Source organism: Barbatula barbatula (genome assembly GCF_947034865.1).
Source record: "Barbatula barbatula genome assembly, chromosome: 10".
NCBI classification, from domain to species: Eukaryota; Metazoa; Chordata; class Actinopteri; order Cypriniformes; family Nemacheilidae; genus Barbatula; species Barbatula barbatula.
In genome coordinates, this window is record NC_136773.1 from 14903908 (window position 1) to 14926364 (window position 22457).

General features: G+C 38.0%; 2 protein-coding genes across 7 annotated transcripts in view; both read left to right on the forward strand.

Moving 5' to 3' along the window:
* The first annotated feature begins 218 nt into the window (after positions 1-218).
* On the forward strand, positions 219-11598 carry malt3 (MALT paracaspase 3). Of its 3 annotated transcripts, none has more exons than XM_079466386.1 (15): positions 219-606; positions 2352-2449; positions 2847-2971; positions 3055-3187; positions 3972-4147; positions 4295-4391; positions 4877-4912; positions 5129-5332; positions 6443-6620; positions 7026-7100; positions 7181-7308; positions 8840-8989; positions 9965-10122; positions 10553-10669; positions 11038-11598. In XM_079466386.1, the coding sequence occupies exons 2-15, from the start codon at positions 2440-2442 to the stop codon at positions 11350-11352; spliced, it is 1902 nt and encodes a 633-aa protein (XP_079322512.1). In that variant the 5' UTR covers positions 219-606; positions 2352-2439; the 3' UTR covers positions 11353-11598. The 3 variants fall into 3 exon arrangements, with proteins under 3 accessions (XP_079322512.1, XP_079322511.1, XP_079322513.1); XM_079466385.1 differs by lacking the exon at positions 219-606 and adding an exon at positions 1184-1610; XM_079466387.1 differs by lacking the exon at positions 219-606 and adding an exon at positions 1505-1610 and having other exon boundaries at positions 2356-2449.
* A 1165-nt stretch (positions 11599-12763) lies between these two features.
* Positions 12764-22457, forward strand: part of frmd5a (FERM domain containing 5a) — a 67737-nt gene continuing 58043 nt past the window's right edge. For 3 of the 4 annotated variants that reach the window (XM_079466390.1, XM_079466389.1, XM_079466388.1), the window contains exon 1: positions 12764-13103. In XM_079466390.1, the coding sequence (XP_079322516.1) occupies positions 13002-13103 (102 nt within the window). In that variant the 5' untranslated portion in view covers positions 12764-13001. The remainder of the gene's footprint in view (positions 13104-22457) is intronic. The other variant, XM_079466391.1, reaches the window with a different exon arrangement.

Consider the following 22457-nt stretch of genomic DNA (forward strand, 5'->3'; position numbering starts at 1 on the left):
TATAGCAAAATGTTATTCCAACACCGTCCCAGCTAACACACGTTCTGACAACGTCGCCCAGGTATGTCTTTATTTGGTCACGTGACCGTCACCGTGACAGTTACTTTGTGACCACGTTCTGAAGACGTCTAGGCAACGTTCCATTTCTTAGAATTTTTGCATACGTTCCAGAAACGTCTGAGCCACGTCCTCAAATAACGTCGTGATTTAATCCCATTGAGAACGTTGTACCGACGTGATGTAGGCCTACTCCTCTTCGGATGACAGTCTGATATGCATGCACGCAGGCGCCTTTGTTCTGCAAAGAGCCGCGTGCTCATAAACGTTAACGGTCATTTCTTTTTACCTCACTGCCTGATTTTACTTTAGCGGTTTATTCATATGATTTATTTACCTTGTCTTACAGATGTGAGAGTAAACACAAATTTGGAAAACGTAATTTGGTACGTCGCTGCGACAAAAATGGTACGTTCCAGGTATGTCTTCAGGAGGTAACCACCATGTCCCAACAATGTCCAATTTTACGTCGCAAGGACGAATATGGGAGTTACATCGAAGGAACGTTATTATTACGTATCGTACGGCAAAGAATGTGGTCCGGTCCAGGTACGTCGTCACAACGTAACTGTGTTAGCTGTGGTGTTTGTCCTTATAAAATTGACAACTGTTTTTAATGATATTTTATTTTCAAGATCTGAGAAAAGTATTCTTGTAGACCATGTTTGGGATATTATCCGTGACGCGCGCATAACTTTCATTGAACGAGATCTCGGTGTGGGCGGAGCAATCGGCTACGTTTCAATCTCATCTCTTATAACTCTATAAACGTCGCGAACGTTTCTGAAAATAAAACTTGAAAAACTTAAACTTGAATTAATCTTTTAAAGATTTTTTTAAACCGTGCGTTAGGTTATAACACGGTGTAAGGGTCAGTACCGTCTTACCAAAAGATTTGGTAATGTTGGTGTTTTGGTCCAAAACGTTAGGCAACATTAAAAATGGCCTAAAATGGTGACGTAACCCTGTGAATTTCAACGTGAGCCAAGAGAAATAAGTTGAAAGGACTTTACAAACAAATCAGTAAAAAAATATGTTCTAGATCACGTGGTTCAAAACATGTGCATAATCTGTTGGCGGCGCTAGATCCTTTCTGTAACTTTCTCATTTGACACCGATCCTGTTCAGACTTCGCGTGCATGTGACAAACTTCGTTTCCCCATTCGGTTGAATGGTCTGTCATGTCCTTCCAGTTACAAAAATCACAAAATGAGGAACAAGACTTTATTCCAAACACAGTATGGATGCGCAACTTCTATGTTTCACTTCAAGGTTGTTTATATAACTACCTGAACGGTACCTGCTGACAAGCCCGCCGTCAGAAATGCACGGCGCAAATACACAGAGCTCCGCGGTAGTGGGAGGGCCAGTCTGTCATTCTGACGGGAAACCATTCATTTCTTTGCCTCGTTGTAACGCTGCATACTGATTTAACACGACTGCACAGCTCAGCTGCGGACGTTCAGTGCTTGTTGGCGAGAGGTTTAGGAAGGGAATGTGACACTTTTCTCGGTCGGCTGGCATGTACATAACAGTCATGATAACTAGGACAGGTGAGTGTGAACGCAACATCTAACTGTACATTATATGCTTTGCAATCTGTAGACGCGAAACTCGCGCTGAAGCCAGATTTGTTGAAAAACTAGAATGTCGTCGGGTAGTTTGTCTATTTGGGGTTAAAGTTTCAAGATGGATTCTGTTTTATTTTATTGCGTAGTTTGCGTCTTCATGTGACTTTTTCTTCAAACGAAATTGAGTTCAGTCAGTTCATTAAAAAGTATCGTTAATGGTTTGTTTGTTTTTTATTTGAATGTTCTGAACATACGGACCTTTTTCATTATTGAGACAAATATGCGATGGAAAGAACGAAACTATTGCATATCATTTTGCCGCTTTATTAAACTTTATACTTTTTTCACTTGACTGAAATTGGGTTAAATAAAACGTGATCATTTTTGTATAAATAACGGCTTGTCATTTTATGTGTCTTTGAACCTGGTGTATTATGAAGTGTTGAAGTGCGCAATAAGACACTTATTGGAAATAAACACGTTACCTTTTCCACACTTTTACTAATTTAATGAAATCCCTTTCCAAACGATGTTGTTGTTAAAATGCAGAATTGTCTTTCTTTTAATAACGAATATTCTGAAAAGTTTGGTGTTAGGTGTTTACTTCATGGGATTAAAGTGTTGCTTAATGAAAGAAATGAAAATATGGATTTCTCTAATATTTGCTTTTGGAATTTCACTTGAGTTGTTAAGACCACAGTTCATAGTTCTGTTTTCTTTAAGGCAGGTGTTAAATTTGTGAAATGACTGACTGCCTTAACACAGAAACACTATTGTCTTGGTCCATCCAGACTAAAGAGGGGCAACAGTCATGGGAACTGGTATGTGTTCTATTTTTCTCTCATGTCTAACTTACAAAACTGTTTTTTAGTCTTGTTTTCCCAATTGTAGACATTACCATTGTATAGTTCCAGAGTTACGGTAGTTCCACAAATTATTAATGTATCAAACAGACTAGAGCTGGCTAGAATATGTTTATTCTGGTGGTAAAAATGAAGAGACATATTTTTGCCATAGGAGAACACAGTAACACCACAACCATTTATAAATTCATATTCATTTCAAAGGTTTAATTGTGTTTTAGAGACAGGAATTTTATAAAAGTTCAACATGTGCCGTCACAGATGTGAAAATGTTCAATAGTTTGTTTGTCAGCTAGCCCTCATCTCTACTGTTCTGTACATTTAATGTTATGATTTCTTGACTTATTTTCGGCAGAAATCATTATTCTGGAGCAGCCGATATCTGTGTGTGTACCACCAAACCATAAGGTGACTTTAAGAGTTGAAGCCATAGGCACTGGTCCTTTGAAGTATCAGTGGTTTGATAAGTACCAGAAAGAGGTGTGTAAAATGTATTTCCTTATTTTTGTGAAGAATAAATACCAGAGAGTTATCTGAAATGATGTAATGCTTAATCTTTTCAGGTGGTAGGTGGGACAGAACCCAAGCTTACCCTCACTCTCCAGAAATCTGGATATTACTGTTGCAGAGTAAGCGACCTGTATTATCAATGCCAGATTACAGAATGGGTAAAAGTGATAGTTCTGGATGTAGAAGGTACTTTCTGTTATCTTTTCTGTTATACAATATTACACTCTCCCTATTACAATCCTAACAAGATGCAATGCAAAGTTTACATCTAGACTAAAAGTGATAGTTTACCCAAACATTCTTTCATCATTTACTCACCATCTTGTCATTTCAAACCTGTATGAAGATGCAATGCAAAGTTTACATCGACAAATTTTGTAGGAGGATGTTGATAAGATATCCCTAACACCCACTTTGAAGCATGCGATTGAAAAATGTAGTCACAGTTACAACATTATTAGATAAAAACTCAGATTTACTTAGAAAAGAAAGGTTTTATTGTTAATTTTTTCATCATATTGCATCTGGTAAAGTCACAGCATTAAACATGGATCGCTAACTTGATTGACCCAAAAGCATTTTATTATTACCTGCATAATTCATCTGACTAAAAGTGATAGTTTACCAGAAAATTCTTTCATCATTTACTCACCATCTTGTCATTTCAAACCTGTATGAATTTCTTCTGCAGAAGATATTTAGAATAATGTTGTAAACTGGCACGCAAGTGAATGTGTACCAGCGCTGTTCAGTTACCACCCTTCTTCAAAATAACTTATTTTGTGTTCTGGGAAGAAAGTAAGTCAAATAACAAGAGGGTGAGTAAATGATGACAGAATTTTCATTTTTGGGTGAACTACCGTGTTAGATTCATATTGTTATTATTAATCCTAATTTACAACCTCTGAACAAATGTATCATTGAATTATTTTGTGGGGTTGGCCTTAACCTTTTCAACCCCTTTATTTAGGTGTTTCTCACCTGTGGAGGGGGGATCCCTATATAGTTATTCACCCAATACGTCAGAAAGTAAAACTGGGGGAGGCATTCACTCTTGAATGCACAGCACTAGGCAAACCTACGCCGTCCTACCAGTGGTACAGGAACGGACAACCCCTGCGTGAAGAGACGTCAGAAATACTTGAGGTGAGGCCATTCACAAATAACAAATACCATTTCTATAACATGGTATTGTTGTTGTGATTCATAACAATGGCTTCATGCTAGCTAACAGTAATGTTATAATAGTAGTGGCTAAATAGCAATGTTTTGAATTAGATTTTCCTTGTTTAGATAAAAAATTCCATCACAGATCATGCTGGTTCATACCTCTGTGCTGTGTCAAATATTTTGGACGAAGTATGGTGTGAAGCAGCTGAAATTGAAGTTGGTAAGAAATCATTTTTTTACGATGTTTAGCAATAATAGCTCTTTGTTTCTGCCGGGTTGTTTGGTAGTGTAAAGAATGTTGTTTAAGCAAACTTTAATCTTTAGTTCAAAGCAATGGATACTCTGTGTGTACAATGTACTTCCACTTTTGTCTCAAGGTCATGGTACTTTCCCCAAGTTGTACAAGTTAAGAACAATCAGGAACTGAATTGTATTTAGAGCATAAACAGGCCCCTGGTTACATGAGAGCAAAAGTAAACTGAAACCAGTCCTTTCAATGGGAGCTTCCCTTTTTTCTTGTCACATTATGGAACTTAAGGGATAGTTCACCCAAATTGGAGATTCTGTCATCATTTACTCACCCTCAGCTTGTTTCAATAGTGAAACTATTTAATTTTGGATTAACACCAGCTATGGGTTTCATTGCAAAAGCAGTTGCTAGTTATGTTTGCTTTGTACTAAATAGTCTTTGTGTTTCCCCCACAGCATCTCCAGATGAACTCCCAACGCCCAAACTGTTTGGTAGGTTTTTTGTTCGTTTTTTAACTTATCGGATTCTGAAATTATCTTTCTTGAATTCGTCCCCAACAAAGCATCATTTTAACAGTGTTATGGAAAACCTGAAATAACAGTATCAGGTCGTAGAGCCGTGGAAAGGGCCGAGCTCAAAAACTGTATCGGTTGTGTTCAAAGTATCACAATGGGTCTATTGTTATCAATGTTTTTTTTTTCACTTAGCAACTGACAAAGTGGCCTTACTGATTGGAAACCTAAACTACAACCACCACCCTGGTCTGATGGCACCTACTATGGATGTCCATGAACTGGCCAATGGTCTACAGCAGTTAGGCTTCAGAGTGGTTTCTATGCTAGATCTCACCCTTCAAGAAATGCAGGCTGCCATTGAGAAGTTCTTGCAGCTCTTGGATCGAGGGGTGTATGGTGAGTCATGTGGTGTGGTTTTTTGCTTCAATCTTTTTGTAAAAGAGGAAGTAAGCTTGATACTTAGGGAACAGTCTGTTTGAGGCAAAGATTGCAGTGTGAGATCCTTGGTTTTAGTTCTTATCTTAATGGACTGATATAGATTTGTATACTGTCAACAAAGGAAGTGTCAGACAAGACGTCGGTGTTGCTCAATAAATATCACTGGGCTTATTTCTCAAGAGTCGTGTCAAAGGAAGTGCCGTCTCAGCAAGGAAAAAGCTTTTTCCGGTGATACAGTATCAATGTATGTCATGCGTCAAAAAACCACTGCGCTTCCCCCCGAAGGTCTTTCTTTAGAATTGTAGTGAGATGATGTAGTGTGATGATGATTGGCTTAAAAGAGAAGTGTGGGCAACAGCTTCCTTTGCTATTTTTATCTACAGAAACGTGCTAGTAACGTTTTAGATTGAAACAGCTTCATGATGATTCAATTGGGCCATACAGTGAGTAAAGTAGAAAGTGTAAAAATGAAAGTTTTCAGCTATATTAGTCAGCTCTACATTATGCAATGAATGTATGATGAATGCCTCTATATTAACTTTGTTTTATATGGGTTTTACTTCACTAAATTGACGTCACGTTCTTTGATATTTATTTTCAGTAGTTCCCTATACTTATGTGCAGTATTCTTGTATGTGGGGGTAGTTGACGAATAAATTTGTCCTATGGTGGAACAGCTGTAATTTCGGAAACAAACTGTTAATAATATTTGATTTTATATTCATATTATTTATATTGCTATGTCACCACTAGACACGTTTATTTGACAACTACCCATGTCCTGTATTTAAGTATTAACCAGCACTCATAATATGAGATCTATACAAGCTTTTGTCTAAGCCACTTATAAGTAGGAGAGCATATAAACATTTTGTCAACACGCTAAAGAGTAGCGTTAGTTTACAAGGCCATGCTACTAGGATGATTAAAGCTGGAGTAAGCAATGGAGAGAATGAACAACACATTTTTTTTTAGAGTTATTGGTTTGTCAAATAAATGCGTTGTTGCTGTTATCGTAAACTTTTGAAAATAAACGTTCTCTTTTCTTATATTTCATTATATTTTCAGCTGTTTTTTACTATGCTGGTCATGGTTACGAACACTCTGGGAGAAATTACCTGGTGGCTATCGATGCTCCACGACCCTACCGTACAGAGAACTGTGTGTGTGTACAGAGAGTCATGCACAGTATGCAGGAGAGAAAAGCCCAGCTGAATGTCCTTCTGTTAGACACCTGCAGAAAATGGTGGGTCTGATCCATTGCAATAATGATAGACGAAGCTAGAATGCTAGAATGTTGGATTGTCTTTCCGCCTAATTGAAGACATTTAGGATTTTTGAAGATTGAAAAAAGGTCAACCCAAATTTTATAAAATAAATAAATTACTCACCCATATCTTCCTTTGTGCTTCTTGCATGTTTTATATAACACGAGGGTAAATAAATGATGGCAAATTTTTATTTTTTGAGTGAATTATACCTTTAGGGTCATTTGTCCGATTTTCAATGAAGGCATACAAATGATAAAAGTGTAGCACAAATGTGGTGTAACTTGCTTTGAAAAAACGGGGACCCAAATACATAAATGTAAATAAGAAGATGGCTTGTTTTTATTATAATTTAAAAGACGGAACTATTCTGTGTCTTACAGGTACAAGCAGAAAGGCCCTCCCTCTGAAATTAGCCCTTTGGCTCCATTGGGCAACACAGTGTATGGATACGCTACGTGAGTAGGATAGTGTACACACTTTTAGGAATACCTTTCTTCAAAGCCCAATTGAAACATCCAAGCTAATTTTCTCACAGGAGTGAAGATGCTGAAGCGTTCGAAGTCCAAAATGGTGGCAAGAGCACAGGCATCTTCACAAAGTACCTGAATAAACATATCTCAGAACCGCAGAAGGTGACCCATGTCTTGGAGCAGGTCTCTGAGGGTGAGTGCTGCAGTCGATGCTTTTCTATGACTGTCTTAGCAGGGGTGGATTCAGGGTCAGTGGATATGTGAGTCCGATGAATATTCTTTATAAAATAAATATTTTTTTGTTCAAGTATAAATCATTTTATCGTATGAATAATAAAATGCGCCTGGTGAGGATGCATGTAGGCATGCCTTTCAAATGAGCTCTTTAGAGAAGTCCGAGTTGGTTATTTCGTCATTCAGTTTTGCAACTTTTGAAACTAGAACTGATCTTTTATGGATCTTTCTGCATGTACAGTATATTACCTTTTTATTAATCGGAAATTTTGTACTTTATCTGGATGGAGGGGAAATTCGACCACAAGGCAATTCTCTTGAATTGTGGTGAATTTCGTAACTCATTTTAGTCACAATCCTATTAGTTTTTTAGCAATAGTTCCCCCCAAAATCTGTATCATGTATGACTTTCTTTCTTCCGCGGAACACAAAAGAAATGTTGTCAACCGAAAGACGGAACCCAGTGGCATTTGTTTTGTGCCCATACAATAGAAGTGAATGAGTGCTGCTACTGTTCGGTAACCAACCTTCTTCAAAATATCTTCTTTCGTGCACGTTACTACACATTACTATCTAATGGTAATGCTTCCAAAACCTCGAAATTTACCATGTTAAGATGCAGTATAACAAGACACTGGCACATTACATCATACTTTAAAGCATGTAGTGAGATGGAGTGAACAAGGTCATAGTGTCTTTCATTGCTTTTGATTGTTAGCGGATTTAGATTTGGAGCACTTGATAGGGGAACAACTGGCTGTCATCTACTGTATGCCAGAGACTAGCTTCCTTCTTTGATCGCTTCCCTTCATGGCACGACGTGAATGTGGATTTCTGTTTTAATGGTCGAGATAATCCCCACCCTTCCCCTGCAGAGAGCTTATTAAATTGTTTGATTTGTCTCTTTGGAAACAGCACTTGGCTTTTTATATTGTAGCTGCCAGAGCATGTGACCTCATTCTCTGCCCACAGCTCTCAGGTGGGGAAATTTGAGAGCATTTGACCTAGGGAGGGCTGTTGACAAGCCCACTTTCCCATCCCCTTCTTCTGTCTCGTATGCCAGTCTGCACCCTGTCCCACTGCCATTATCACTGTGTTTGTCATAATCACTGCACTCCTTCCTGTAACCGTAACCACAACTAGCTGCTGACGCGTGATCCCACTGCTTCATCCACCAATAGATAAACATGCCTGTTTTTACTGCAACAGATGTTCTTGAGAAATTACTTAAAACAAGAATGTTTTTTTTTTCAAATAGCATATGATAAGATACAGATCAAGAAAATGATTTTTTTAACAGAATTTCCTTAAACAAAAAATTTGGTAAGCCTCCAATTTGTATGATGCATTTGTTGAGACGTGTTGCTCTTGGTTGTTTCGCTTTCATCGTGGAGTGACTAATGATGGATGGCATGACGCAGAGAGCATGTTTACTTTAAATAAGAGAAGTGCCCAAAGGGTTTTTTTTATTAAAAGCTTGCCTTTTACAGATCTGGGAAAGGACCCATTGGTCCGTGGCAGACAGGTAGTAGAAATCAGACACACTCTGACAGAGCCGCGGGCCTTGACCGATCCCGTACGAACATCCGGACACACAATTGAGCTCTGCCGGAGAGATGCTTGTTGGAAACAGGCTAATGGTAAACACATTTGAACCATTTTCATATGCCATTTAGTTTCTCTTTATTAAAATGTGTGGCTTGGTGCAAAAATATCTTGTAATATATTTTTTCTTAACCATTTTTCTCAAATTCACTGATGATGCAGTTAATGTTTTCTTGCATCACAGTTATGATTTCATAATCCCTGACCCCTATAATTAAACTTCAAATTTCGCTGGTGTATCTTTAAGATCTCCATTCAAATTTCTTCTGTTAGGACTTGCTAATCAATTAACATTTTACATGAATACTTTTTGATCATTTGAAATTTAAGAGTATGTTTACATTATTTTTATATATATATATATATATATATATATATATGTTAACATATATAACTCTTTGATTTCAAGAAATCCAGATATGTGTCAGTCTCTTACATCCTGTATTCTTTATAAATGATGATTGCACTGATGTTTAAACTGATGCAATGGAAAGGATTTTGAAAAGAAGGAAAAGATCAATCCACTTAAGGAAGTCAGTTTTTCCACTCAAAAGTGCTCCATCACCGTTTTGTGACTCCGTTTTGGTTGCTTATGAGGGTTATATTATGATTCATGACTCATAATATGGGATAGGATTGTTCATAATATGTATGTATTTAAATGAAAACCTTTTCCGAAAGGGGAAATGACCGACAGTGAGCTGACTACTCAATTTTTTCACTTCAAACCGTAACATTTTCCTCTTTCTGTTTCCTTTTATCAGCAAAATATTACACCATATGTCATTCAAATATGACAATTCCATTTTGTTGAATTGAGCTAGTAAATATATTGATGCCTGGCGTAATTCATTTATAAATTTTTTAAACATCAGTGCAGAAGAAATAATAATCTCAATGAATCCACAACAATCTCTCTCATGCATGCAACAACATATTGTAAATGCTGTTGTATATTTACACTGCTATGTTATTCCCAGTATTTATGTGTCTGGTTATGTTTTTCTCAGTTCTTCCTGGTCGGAAGTTTATAAACTTTCAAGATGGTGCTGTTCAGGTGGAGCTCAGTTTCTCTGCTCTGTTCTCCAACGTCCTTGTTGTATTCGGCACCGCGAGAAACACAAACGCCCTTGCACAGCAATGCACTCTTCTGCTTGACAGTGAACCAGTAAGTCCTGACTTTTCATATCAACCTTGATGACACGCACACAAAGGGGAAAAAAGGTTGACCTAATAGTGTTTAGTTTACCTATAGATTAGCCATTCTTAATTAATATATGCGATATAAAGGATATATTGAGGGGGGGTTTAGACACAAGCAAAACTGAATGCATTGAAAAGTATTGCAAAATATTAGTACATGGTTTCTTTTTGTAACATTGCTTTAGTTTACTATAATATATATTTGGTCAAAATCCGAAAAATAAAAAATCATAAAATTTTATATTTGTAGCTGTAGTTCAGATGTTACATTTACTTGATCACATTAAGTATAATGGAAATTTTCTCAAAGAAAAATACTCATGTACTGACCTCTAGCGGTGGAAATGCAGAATTAATACTGGAACTCATCAGTGGCAATACATCTTTGTGTTTAGAAGATGCAGGACATTTTCTCATCTTGTGGCAGATCAGAAGAAATGGATTCTCTGCTTGTGTGCAGTGGAAAACCCCCTGACTGCACCCTAAGATTATGTTGCCTTCAGAGGCTTCAGGTAAATAAATCATTGAAATTAATATTTAAATATAGATGTCAAAGGCGTTAGGATTACAAGTTTGAAAAGGAGTTTTGAATGCTAAAAATATCCAAACTGGCACATATTCGTCATTAAGAGACATTGATAGAAACTTAACATTCCAATAAAACATATTAACAAAAATGTTAATAAAATAGCAAATTGAATTTTTATTAAATGATTGAGTGCTGGTTTCTGCCTGATGCACGATATAAGAAATTGCTGAAGCAAAACCTGTTGAGAACCACTATTGTAAAGTAATGTCTCATAGCATGATTATCGGAAATAAATTATTATTAAGGACATAATCAAATTAATGCAAATAAAAACTCTCTGAAATTTCCTAGGGGTCGCTGGTGATCAAGGTGCAACTGCAGTATTGCCACCCAGAAACTAAGAAACAACTGACTCAAATGAAAGAGGTAGACATTGGAAGGCCTCTCATTGCCTCCTGCATGCTTAATCAGTTGAGGCTAGTGGACAGGAAACAACAAAGTTGTGTCCATACTGTGGGCCACGCGTCTAGCCTCAGCTGGTCGCATCATCATCATCTTCGACCCTACACACGCAAGGCGGAGAATAAGTTATTGAGCTCAGTCAAACCCAACTCCACGAGCAGCAATAAACCAGAGGAGAATGATGAAAGTGACTTCACTAAGTGATGTACCTTACTTTTACAAACACACAAAACAGTATGACTTTTACAAACACACAATACTGTTTGACAATGTTTTGATGCAACAGGATTTTATCCTTTGTTTTTGATTACTAAATATCAATTGTAATAATTGTGTGTGTGAGAGAGAGCATTGAAAGGAAGACGTTCTCGTGAAAATAAATATTTATACTACAAATTGTAAATCAAATCAAGTGTGACATTAATATAACCAATAAAATGCTACTTCTGGAGTTTGTCTCAGGGATTTTGGAATTTAAGTACATGGGCAGTATTAATATCACAGTATAATAATAGTTAAATATTTATCTATTTGACACGTATTCAAGTGCTCTCTATCTATATCACTTTGCAGTTTGCAGTGTCTTACAGGTCTCTCAGCTTGAGGCCCCTGGCAAAAGGCCCGGAACTGATTTCATTTGCCATTTCTTAATCTATATTCAATTTGCACATAATTCAACAACTATTATTTAAAGGTTTAGTTGAAGATTGAAGAAGCACAGAAAATAAGCAAAAAGTATATACATTTATTACATATAATATATATATATATATATATATATACAGTAGGGTACAGTTAAAGGAATAGCATACTCGAGAATAAGAATGGATTTACTCGCCCTTAAGTTGTTCAAAACCTGTACATGGCACTTTCTTCAGTGCAACACAAAAGATATTTTAAGAATTGTCATGGTGGTGTGTGCATACAAGAGAAGTCCATAGGTGATCGTATTTTTTGGTTTCTGACAATCTTTAAAATATATTTTGTGTATTGTAGCTGAAAGAAAGTCGTGCAGGTTTTGTAAAGTAATGTAATGAGAAGGTCAATATGAATAAAATACGAAATATGAAGAAATACCACATTTTATCATTACATTGTTTATTTTCATTGGGCAATTGAACTACAGCAAACATTCTTTCTAGTTTTTGGCAGAGTTATGGTTTTTAATAATTTGCTGTTTTAAATTAATGCAATTTAAGGCTAATACACTACAAGACTTTTGCCCAGATTTTCAGTCTGGACTTGTTGCAGAAGTTTTGTGCCAGATTTGATCAGTCAGTGTGTTTCTATCTAAAACTTTCAACAAGTCTGCACGTGTATGATGTCTAGTTTAAAAAATCTGTTCAGATTTTAAAAGTCTTGTATATCAGAATATATTACATATAATATAAAGCCCATACATATTTGTTTTTTAACCCCGAACTAAAAACCTTTGTCCAATATCTTAATGAATGCCAGTGACATCCAAAGACTCGCCACAGCATCCCAATCTTTCATTGTTCGTTTCGAACGCGTCCTTATTTGGAAAGCTTTCCCACTGGCTGGAACGACTGTCAATCGGCGACGTTGAGCCCGCCCACTTGCTCAAATATCAAGCGGTGAATGGTCAACAGTCGGGCTGCAACTGTCTGCTCGTAACCACAGCGACTTAACCCGGACCGTGGATGCGGACCGAAGAACCTGTTCGCGATAACAAAATAAAACAATGGTCCACAACAAGAGCGTCGGATAAAGATGATCCCGACTTCGCTTGACGTGTTTTACTTGGGCGACCGGAGAGTTTGGTCAATGTGACATTGCTCGAGTTTATTGTTCTGGTCCCGGACGCAGACCGGCGATCGCGCGTTGAGAAGATGTTGAGTCGGCTGATGAGTGGCAGCGTCAGAAACCTGGAGAGAGAATACATGTGTACCGTCCGACTGCTGGATGATACGGAGTATACCTGCACCATTCAGGTCAGTCTCACCACCAACACCTGCTGTAAAGCATCGATGAGCCACACACGCACCGCAGACCTTTTGTTGCTGGCTCGTGGATGCGTGCGCAGTGGGCTTTAATAGCAGGTGCACTCAGCATCCCCCCGAAAGCAGCCCATTACAAAACGTGCCATTTTCATCACGGCATCTCTGTGGTGCAATGGTGGTGTGATTTGTCTGGTGGCGTAGATTAAGTGCTTGTTTTGTCCTCGTGACTATTGTTGATGTGTTGCGTGTCTCGAGCTGTGAGCATCCCACAGAAGAGCTGCCACTATACTGGAATGTAAATATTATTGTGAGCGGCGTGACCTGTATATTTAAATGCAAAATGACGTGTTGTATATACAGTAAAAAGCCTCAACAGTAGGTTATGCGATTTAGACTGTCAGTATATCTTTTATGCACCACATATCTGGTTTAGTAAATGGATAAAGATGGATTAAAGCACCTGTTTTATGAATAAATGTCAATGTGAAGGTAAGCAGATATGATTTGAAAATGTGTTGTTACTTTTACTTGGAAACCTCACTCAAAATCTTGGCTGGTACATTAAACACTAGCCACCAGCAAAGCTCTCAGTCAAGGCTAGAGGAACCGACTTCAATCTCAATTTGTTCAAAGCACACGTCCCGTTTCCAATTAATTGTGATATTATTGGAACAGCTCCAGATGCAGAAATGTTGTATGGATTTTGGCATGATGTCAACATAACTCATCCATTAATAATGCACAGTTTATTCTCCAAAGCTGCCCCTTGGGCACTTGTAAATCAAGCAGTTTAGTTGAGTCGCGTAGAGGACTGGCTTTAGCATCACTGGCTGTACAGAAGAGCATGAAATCCTGCAGGTTAACGGAGGTTATTCCCCGATGAAAATTGTGAGTGACAAAATAAGATATAGGCCTTAAACATGCTTTATTTTTATGAGTGAAAAAGGCATTCACCCGAGCGCATGTTGCATTTTTGACTAGGTTGGAACTGTCTCTCTTTGAGGATTGTTGTTGTTTCATGTGTAGCTTGAATTGAAACGGGAGACCGCAGATCTCTTTCCATTACAGTCAATCTCACAGCGTCCTGTTTCTATGGCTTCAGAAGTCTGCGAGGACGTCGGCTCCTGGATGACACACACACTCCCTCAGGATTTTCAACACATAAAGAAAGTCATTATGTGTTAGAAAAGATTAGAAGGAATTCCCAACACATTTTTCAAGAGCTACCTGAGTGAAACTTAAACAGCCTTTATGACAAACGGATGCTTATTTTACATGACCCGTTGTTATTTAAAGATTGATGGGGTAGGGATGACTTTTTGAGTAAAAAGGAAAAATGTGTGTTAAAAGTAAGCAAATATGTTGGAAAGTCCCGGAGCAAACAATGCAGAGTGATTCTTTTCTTGCCAGTATGATATTTATTTTTGCCTCGAGACATTTTGCCCAGCGTGAAATATCAGATGGAGTCCTATATGAAGAATTGAATATACCTTCTTTCAACAATGTATCAAAACATTTTGAATTATAACAAATGCAGTTCGGTGTGTACGTTTTACTGTGTGTATTTAGTTTTCTCTGTGATAAATGTGTAATAGAAGCCATAAATTGTTAGAAATACATTTTCTTATTTGACAGTTTAAGAGATTTCTGTCATCATTAATTCACCACATTGTCAATTAAAACCAGTATGATTTTTTTCTTCTGTGTATTTTTTCTTCTGATATTTTGAGAAATGTCTCAATGGTGTCCATGCAATGGAAGTCAATGGGGGCCAATGTTGTTTGGTTACCAATATTCTTCAACATTGTATCCGTTTAAAGCTTTTTTTTTTTGTGCTTTCATGCCATATTTGAAATACAAAAATAACTGTAGAAAAAAGAAACACAATTCTGTGAAATTTTCCAGATAAATCTGAAAAATCTAGATTTGCTCGCCTTGTCTGTGCGATTCTGTAGTGTGTCAGGCTGGGAGGTGAGCAGCAGGGTTGATATGGAGCTGGCGTCGATCCAGTGCATCCAGCAGCAGGTGTGCCGTGTGCAGCAGCAGCTCGTGTGTTGTTTGGCACAGTGACGTAATGGAGAAGCTGTGACATAGCAGCCTGCCAGCTTTACTTTCTCTCGCTGCAAGGATGTGGCCAGGAAACAATCCGCCCTCCAGATCGAGCAGGAGGGGTTGAGAGTACACTGTTATTGTTTGACGTCCTTTCTGCCCTTCGTTGATCCCTCTATGCTGGTTGCAGGCCTGCCAGCTCTCCCTCCGGGTTCCAGGCCACCTAGACGGGGGACGGAGCTGGTGAAAGGAGGAACTAGGTCACCCTTTTATTCTCTCCTTTATTCCCTCCCTCTTTACCCCAAATATCTTGTTCCCACTATGCTGAGATTCAGTCCCTACAGGAAGTGCTTTCATCACAAGCTGATAGTTTGCTTTAAAGCTCTCCAGTGGTGATCTGATTGGGAATTGAGCAGGAGCTTGTGTGTTTTCTGGAAATAGACAGATTGGAAATTTTAATAATTTCGCATTTATCTTTTGGACTTTGCTCAACGGATGCCACATATATGTGTAGCACACTGAAGCTGCACAATGCTGACTGTGCACATTTTGTAATTGGTTTATTTATGTTACACTTTACGTACACTTTACATTTGACTTTTTTGTATTATTGCAAACTTGCTTAACATTGAATAGCTTACATAATCCCTTGTGTTTGCTGTTCCACAATTACTAATACTTTCATCATTCATATTTGTAACAATTCTGTCATAATTTACTCACTCTTGAGTTGTTCCACATCTGTATACATTTCTTTGTTCTGATGAACACAGAGAAAGATATTTGAAAGATTGCTTTAAAACAAACAGTTCTTAGTCACCATCGACTGCCATAGTAGGAAAAATGACAATGGTAGTCAAAAGTGCCCCAGAACTGCTTGCTTTAATATATTCTTCAAAATATCTTCTTTTGTGTTCAACAGAAAAAAGAAATGTATAATGCAATTTTTCCTTCTAGGTTTCCTACTATGTGTTACAAGCATTCTTCCAAATATCTTTCTCTGTGTTCATCTGAATGAAGACATTTACGCAGATTTGGAACAACTCGACGGTGAACTGTTCCTTTAAATGCATTTCCTTGATAAATAACAAATGAATATAAAATGAATATAAAATATTTGCAGTGGCTAGTAGGTTCCTAGAAGTTGTGCTGCCGTGAATTATGCATCATCTCTATACTGTATCTCCAAGATAGTGAGCGCTCATCATAAGTCGCACTTGCGGAGGCTGTATGAATTTTACTGAGCCTGCAGCACTATTGCATCCCTCGCTGTTGTTCTCAGTGATTGCAGGCAATTTACAATCTTCTCACATCTCCAGGTCACAGTTAAAAAGCGCACAGGCAAGCACGGCCACGCTGCTGTTAACTGTGAGATCATGAGCGGTGTGTTTGTGCGAGTCTGCGTGGGGGAGAACGGGAGATGAGAATCACAAATAAGCACACAAGTCACGCAAATGCGACTGTCGTCTAGCCACAAAGACAAATAATGGAGAATTTGTGCAGATAAGGTTGTTATAAAGCTTTGCATTTACTATCCTGACATTGTTATTTTTTTACTGTAGTAAATTAAATGTAAAGGTGCAATGTGTAATATTAAGGAGGATCTATAGACAGAAATGCAATCTTATAAGCATAACTATGTGTTCAGAGGTGTATAAAGGCCTTACATACTGAAGTGTTATATTTTTATCCATCTACAAAAGCCGCGGATTCCCTTGCATGGAATTCCCCATGTTGTAGCCCTAAACTGCTTTACAGAGCGCGTTTTGTAAATACGTTATCTAGTTCGGCATAGAAGCCAAAAAGGGACAATATCTTAGTGCTGTGTCAGCCAGCGTAGTGCCTCGAAAGGGAGGGTTGGAATGAGCCTTTGTTGATCTTACGTCCACTAAAATCTGAGCCAGTTCAAAGCCGTTGAGAGAGAGAGAGAGAGAGAGAGAGAGAGAGTCGCGACAGGGGAAGTTCAAAGTTTCCGTGTGTCACGTGATTCATGGAGCTTTCAGATAGTTCCAGGAAGTTATGTTTTCTCTTTAAATGCTTTATTTCTTACATTTTTGTATTCATTAAATGACTTGAACCGCCATTGCTGAGCAAAAACTGTTCCTTTGTAGTCAACGGAGTTGAGGCAACCCTCTCTCAATGGCTCTGAGCCACTTCCGCTCTCATAAGGCTTAGATAATTTGTCATCAAGCGATAACAATATGTTTAAAAAAGTAACGTTCAAATTTCAGCAAACCGACAGTGCTGCAGCTGAGCATTGTTGAGTGCCTCTGTGATCAAGCCTTGAGTAAGTGCTTAAGTTTACTTAGTTTATTGTTTCATATTTTTTCTTAGCCTAAAACGTATAGCTTGGTTGTCGATGTATGATGTAGTGTTAATAGTTCACATGGTTGACCGTAATCCTAGAAGCATCTTGGGTGAAAATGTCCATGTTCCCTATTGGACGCTACGTACGCCAGGATTACATGCGCCGCTAACTGAGCGCACTGAGACAACAATTTGAAAAACTCTCTTCTATGTATTTTACACTCGTTTTACCACATTTGTTTCTATGCTTTACTCAGATTTTTCCACAGTTACAGAGAAGCGTGAGCCTCTCATGGCTTATTGGTTTAACAAACATTCACTCTAAACAAGAGCATCTGATCAACTGAAACAAGCAATTTCATGGAGGCAAAACATTATACCGTAAAAGCAAACCAACGCCCTTGGATTGGTCCCTTGTGGATTTTAGATGTTTCAGAATCATAACAAGACTTGATCTGCTATCTCTTAGCCTACAGTGTGATGACAACCTTCATATTCCTGTGAGGACGTGCGGGTATCTGTGCTAATGGTTTCCTACGTAGTATAAGCCCATATCTCTAACTAGCTATAATTGCAAATGCACTCAAGCGTGATGCGATGTGATGTGGTGAGAAAAATGCATTCAAGATCCATTTTAGCATTCGAGAAAGAGGATTGGGTCCCGACTGTTTGCAGCAGAACGCGTGTCATTTGTAGGTGAACGATCCCATGGTGTCTTTGCGGATCTCAAGCACAATTAGAATGCTTTTTACAGGGTCTGTTAATCCATCTATTATCCCAAAAGTATCATTAGAATAAAACTGTGATTCATGGTGCATTGACATGTATACTTTGTTGACCTTTGGTACAAAATTGTATTAAACCCACCAATTGGTTCTGCTTTAAGCAGTGCATAAGCGTCAGTGATTTGTGCCTCGCTTTCACATTCATTCAGCCTCTAATGATTGTAATCGTGTTTGGAAAATAGGTTCGGGCCCTGATTTACTGCTGCTTTTTCTGCTGTCTCTGGCCTGCTCCTCCACATCAGAAATCCTTTTACGAGAGGATGATGAAGGAAATGAATGGCTCTATATAATCTCTCGCTGGTTTGAAACGCAGCGTGTGTGAGTGTGCGCTGGATGGTTTAATGATTCAAGCCTGATTTGACTCTAGTATGTGTGTACTGTATTCGTGCACGTGGGAGATCTTAAGTAGTGAAAATCTCACTCATAATAGTCCCTGGCCCTTCAAGGAGCTTTATTTTGAACGGCTCAGGCTAAAAAGTAGTGAAATCTCACTCATAAATCCCTGGCCCTTTAATGAGCTTTATTTTGAAGGGCTAAAAAGTCTTTTTCGTCATTGCTTTTTTTTACTTATCAGTCCTAGCAGTGAAACTCTCATGCTGAACATATGAAGATGTCTGCTTATAATTACGTTGGTACTTGCAGAAAGAAGCTACACTTGAGACGATCTCCAATCTGAACCTTCAGACAGCTGTCATGGATAAAGTGGAGCTTGAAAAGCTACTTATTGCTGTCTTATGAGTTCTTGGAAGGTCTATATTAAATTTTCTTTAGGATCCCACAGGCATGTACGAAGATCTAAAGGGCTACATTACTATGAAACCCTTTTTTATCTAAAGTTTATAAATAAATAAAGGTACATTTACATGTAAATATTTGGAGATTTTCAGGATAATACAAGGTGATCTAAGAAACAATTTCAAATAATTGGACAGGTTGTGCACTTTTTTCACATGTATTTCATTATTTTATTTATAGTTTTTTTATTCATCTTCTCATAAACAATATACTTTTTAAAAAGTGAAAAAGGCAAAGCCTTTACACAACTGGTCCATCATCTTCTCCTAAACATACTTTTTAAAAAGTGAAAAAGGCAAAGCCTTTAGACAACTGGTCCATCATCTTCTCCTAAACATACTTTTTAAAAAGTGAAAAAGGCAAAGCCTTTAGACAACTGGTCCACCGTACACTGCAAATAAATAGATGAAATCTTGTTGGTCTCACATTGACCTTTCTCAACAGAGACTTGTAATGGAAACATGCCAGTAATGGGGATGAACGTGGCAGTCCATCGTACAAAGACCTCCTCATCCTTCTCCTACCAGCACCTGACCTCATTCTTACTTTCCCACGCTGGCTGTTCATCCCCAACTGATGTTTCTGTACAACCCCTCCGAGGTTTTGTGTTTAAACACTTATAGAAATTCAAGGCATATAAAACGTTCCTCATGTCCTCATGTCGTGCCTGTGTGAAAGGAATGTGTCTAGGTTACTCGCTGCTGGAATTTCTGTAATTTAATGCTGCAGATTTCATTGGTTGGTTCTTCTCTTTGGGGAAGACTTGACTTGTTTCATTGGGCAACCCTGAGAGCAGACCATGCCGTCTACAATTGTATTGGTTAAAGTCTTTCTTTTGGTGCTTCTTTGTAAACTCTTATTTCGTGCCAGGAGCTCTTTATATAGTTGCTCTCTTTTAGCATGCAAGTCTAATGCTTCGCTCTAAACTTTATTCGACACAAAGGGTCAATGTTTGCGTTCTGACTAACCCTATAGTCTTGTGATAGCGTCATTTAATCTCTGTTGAAATGCTGTGCAACTTGTTCTTAAATACTAGTTGGCAGGGAGCAAACTTCGTGTCAGGTTTTTCATGGGAATCTGCATTACTTAAAGCTGGGGTAACACATGCAGTTTCTGCAAATCTCATATTAATATTGAGTCCCTCTACAGTAGTATTACATACTTCGTATCGGGAAGATTATTTAGTTTGATCAAATTTATAAAAGAGAGATACAGCTGTACGTTTATTTCCGGAAAGAGATGGGCTGCTGGAGGCAGGCAGGGGGACGGAACAACAGCACGAGCACATAATACATCATCGCATTATCCCTTCATGTTGTTTACATTATGGATGTGCTCTTTCACTCGGTGGAGGATGCGTGGGTGTGCTTTTGAATGGCCAATAACAGGAATAGGAATAGACTAATAAAAAACTTTCTGAATCAAGTTGGAGTGCTAGGGGAGTCTCGAGCACAGAAAAACAACTTCATACGTCCAATTTGTTTTTCAAGGTGACAGTGTTAAGCTGACCGCGAGAAGCCAGCACGTTTAACATTGTAAAGTGTCAAGTCAGAATGCATGAAATAGCATGTTACCCCATATTTAACATTTGTGGCCGTCACGTGATAATTGTTAAAAGCATAAATAAAATTTCAGCACACTTTTGATATTTAATATTCACTAAAGACCTCTAGTTTAAGGTACATTTTTGTTCAAGGAATTATATAATATAATATCATTTTAATTATTTATTTACACTCGCAAAACTCGGTGATGTTTACTCTCTGCTGGAATAGTTTTTGAAAAGTCTTCACACAATTCACAGTGACCACATGGCTAAAACGTTTGATAAAAATTACACATTTAAAAAAATTAAAATGACTTGGAAAGGGTGCTCAGGTACTTACAGAAAGTTTGAAAACTTAAAAAAAAGCTTTTTGGATGAACTGTTACTCTAAGAGACATTAATGAGAGAGAAGGTTTGTGTAGACGTATAATGCATTGCTCCTATCCAGACACAGAATTGCGCTGTCATCATTGTACCAGTGCTGCTGAAGACGCTTGAATGCACAGCGCATATGTTTAAAGCACTGGGTTATTCTTTACTCGTTCCTCAGTTAAAACCACACAGCATGATGTTCAGTGCGTGTGTCCGTGTCACATGTGGGTTTGTTTGTGGATGTGTGTATGAAGCCGTTTGCTGTCACAGTGTGTGCTCCCAGATCATTCCAAACTGTTGCTATGCAGTGAGGGTATTAAAGATTAAAATGTGTGCTAGGTCTGAATGTTTCATGAAAAGCAACCTCACTAGTGCGTGGCTGGTGTTTACCCTTGTCATAATGCAGGGGTGATGCTTTTGGCTGGTGTAGAGAACACGTCGAGACTAAACTGTAGAATTACATCCGAGTGCAGATAGAAAGAAGGAGCAGGAAATAGCGTACGGGAGGACAGAACACAGATAAATGAATGTTTAATCGTACTGTATATAATGAGATTTTTCAGTTTACTTGTTTTGATCATTTGTAGCGATGTGTGTTTTCTCAAACTGCATATGCTAATAATAAACTTACTATGATCGCAAAACATACTCAAATTTACATTGATATATTCAATATTTATAATACTTGATTTATTTGAATGGTTGGTTGCTAGGTGGCTTCATTGTTGATATATTTGTGTTAGTTTACAGCAAGGACTTTAACTACAAAGATCACTTTCAAGTGTGCATTTCCCAAAAGCATCATTAGCCAACTATGGTCTCAAGTTCCGTCACTCCAGCATAGCTCAATGATTTAAGTGTTTCCCAAAACCATCGTTCCAACGATCAATTCCAAGCAGCATCGCAAAGTTGCATGGTTGAAACTACAGGTCTAAAGCTGTGGTTAGAAGCATCATTCCTTATTATTATGACATGTAGACTTACATCCATCAATCTTTTGATCAAAGTAAGCAAGCAACACTCAGTGCATTCCATATCCTATCACACTACAAGCCATCACGCTCTCTAAGATCTCAGAACTCAGGACTTTTGATAATACCTAGAATAACTTAATCCACCAAAGGGGGTCGAGCTTTCTCATACGTAGCACCTCAACTCTGGAATAGCCTTCCTGATACTATTCGAGAATCAGACACACTCGCCCAATTTAAACCTAGATTAAAGACGCGTCTTTTCAGCCAAGCATTCACTTAATGCAAAATTTGCTAAATAAACCACCGGGAGACTGCTGACATTAGATATTTTTAAAACAAGTTAAACTATTCATGTACTGTGTTCTACCTTTTTCGTGTTTTTCTTATTTTCCCCTGTAAAGCTGCGTTGGAACAATGCAAATTGTGAAAAGCGCTATATAAATAAAATTGAATTGAATTGAATAGCCATCATTCTAAATATATACAAATTCAATTTGACATCTTTAAGTTTGTCAAG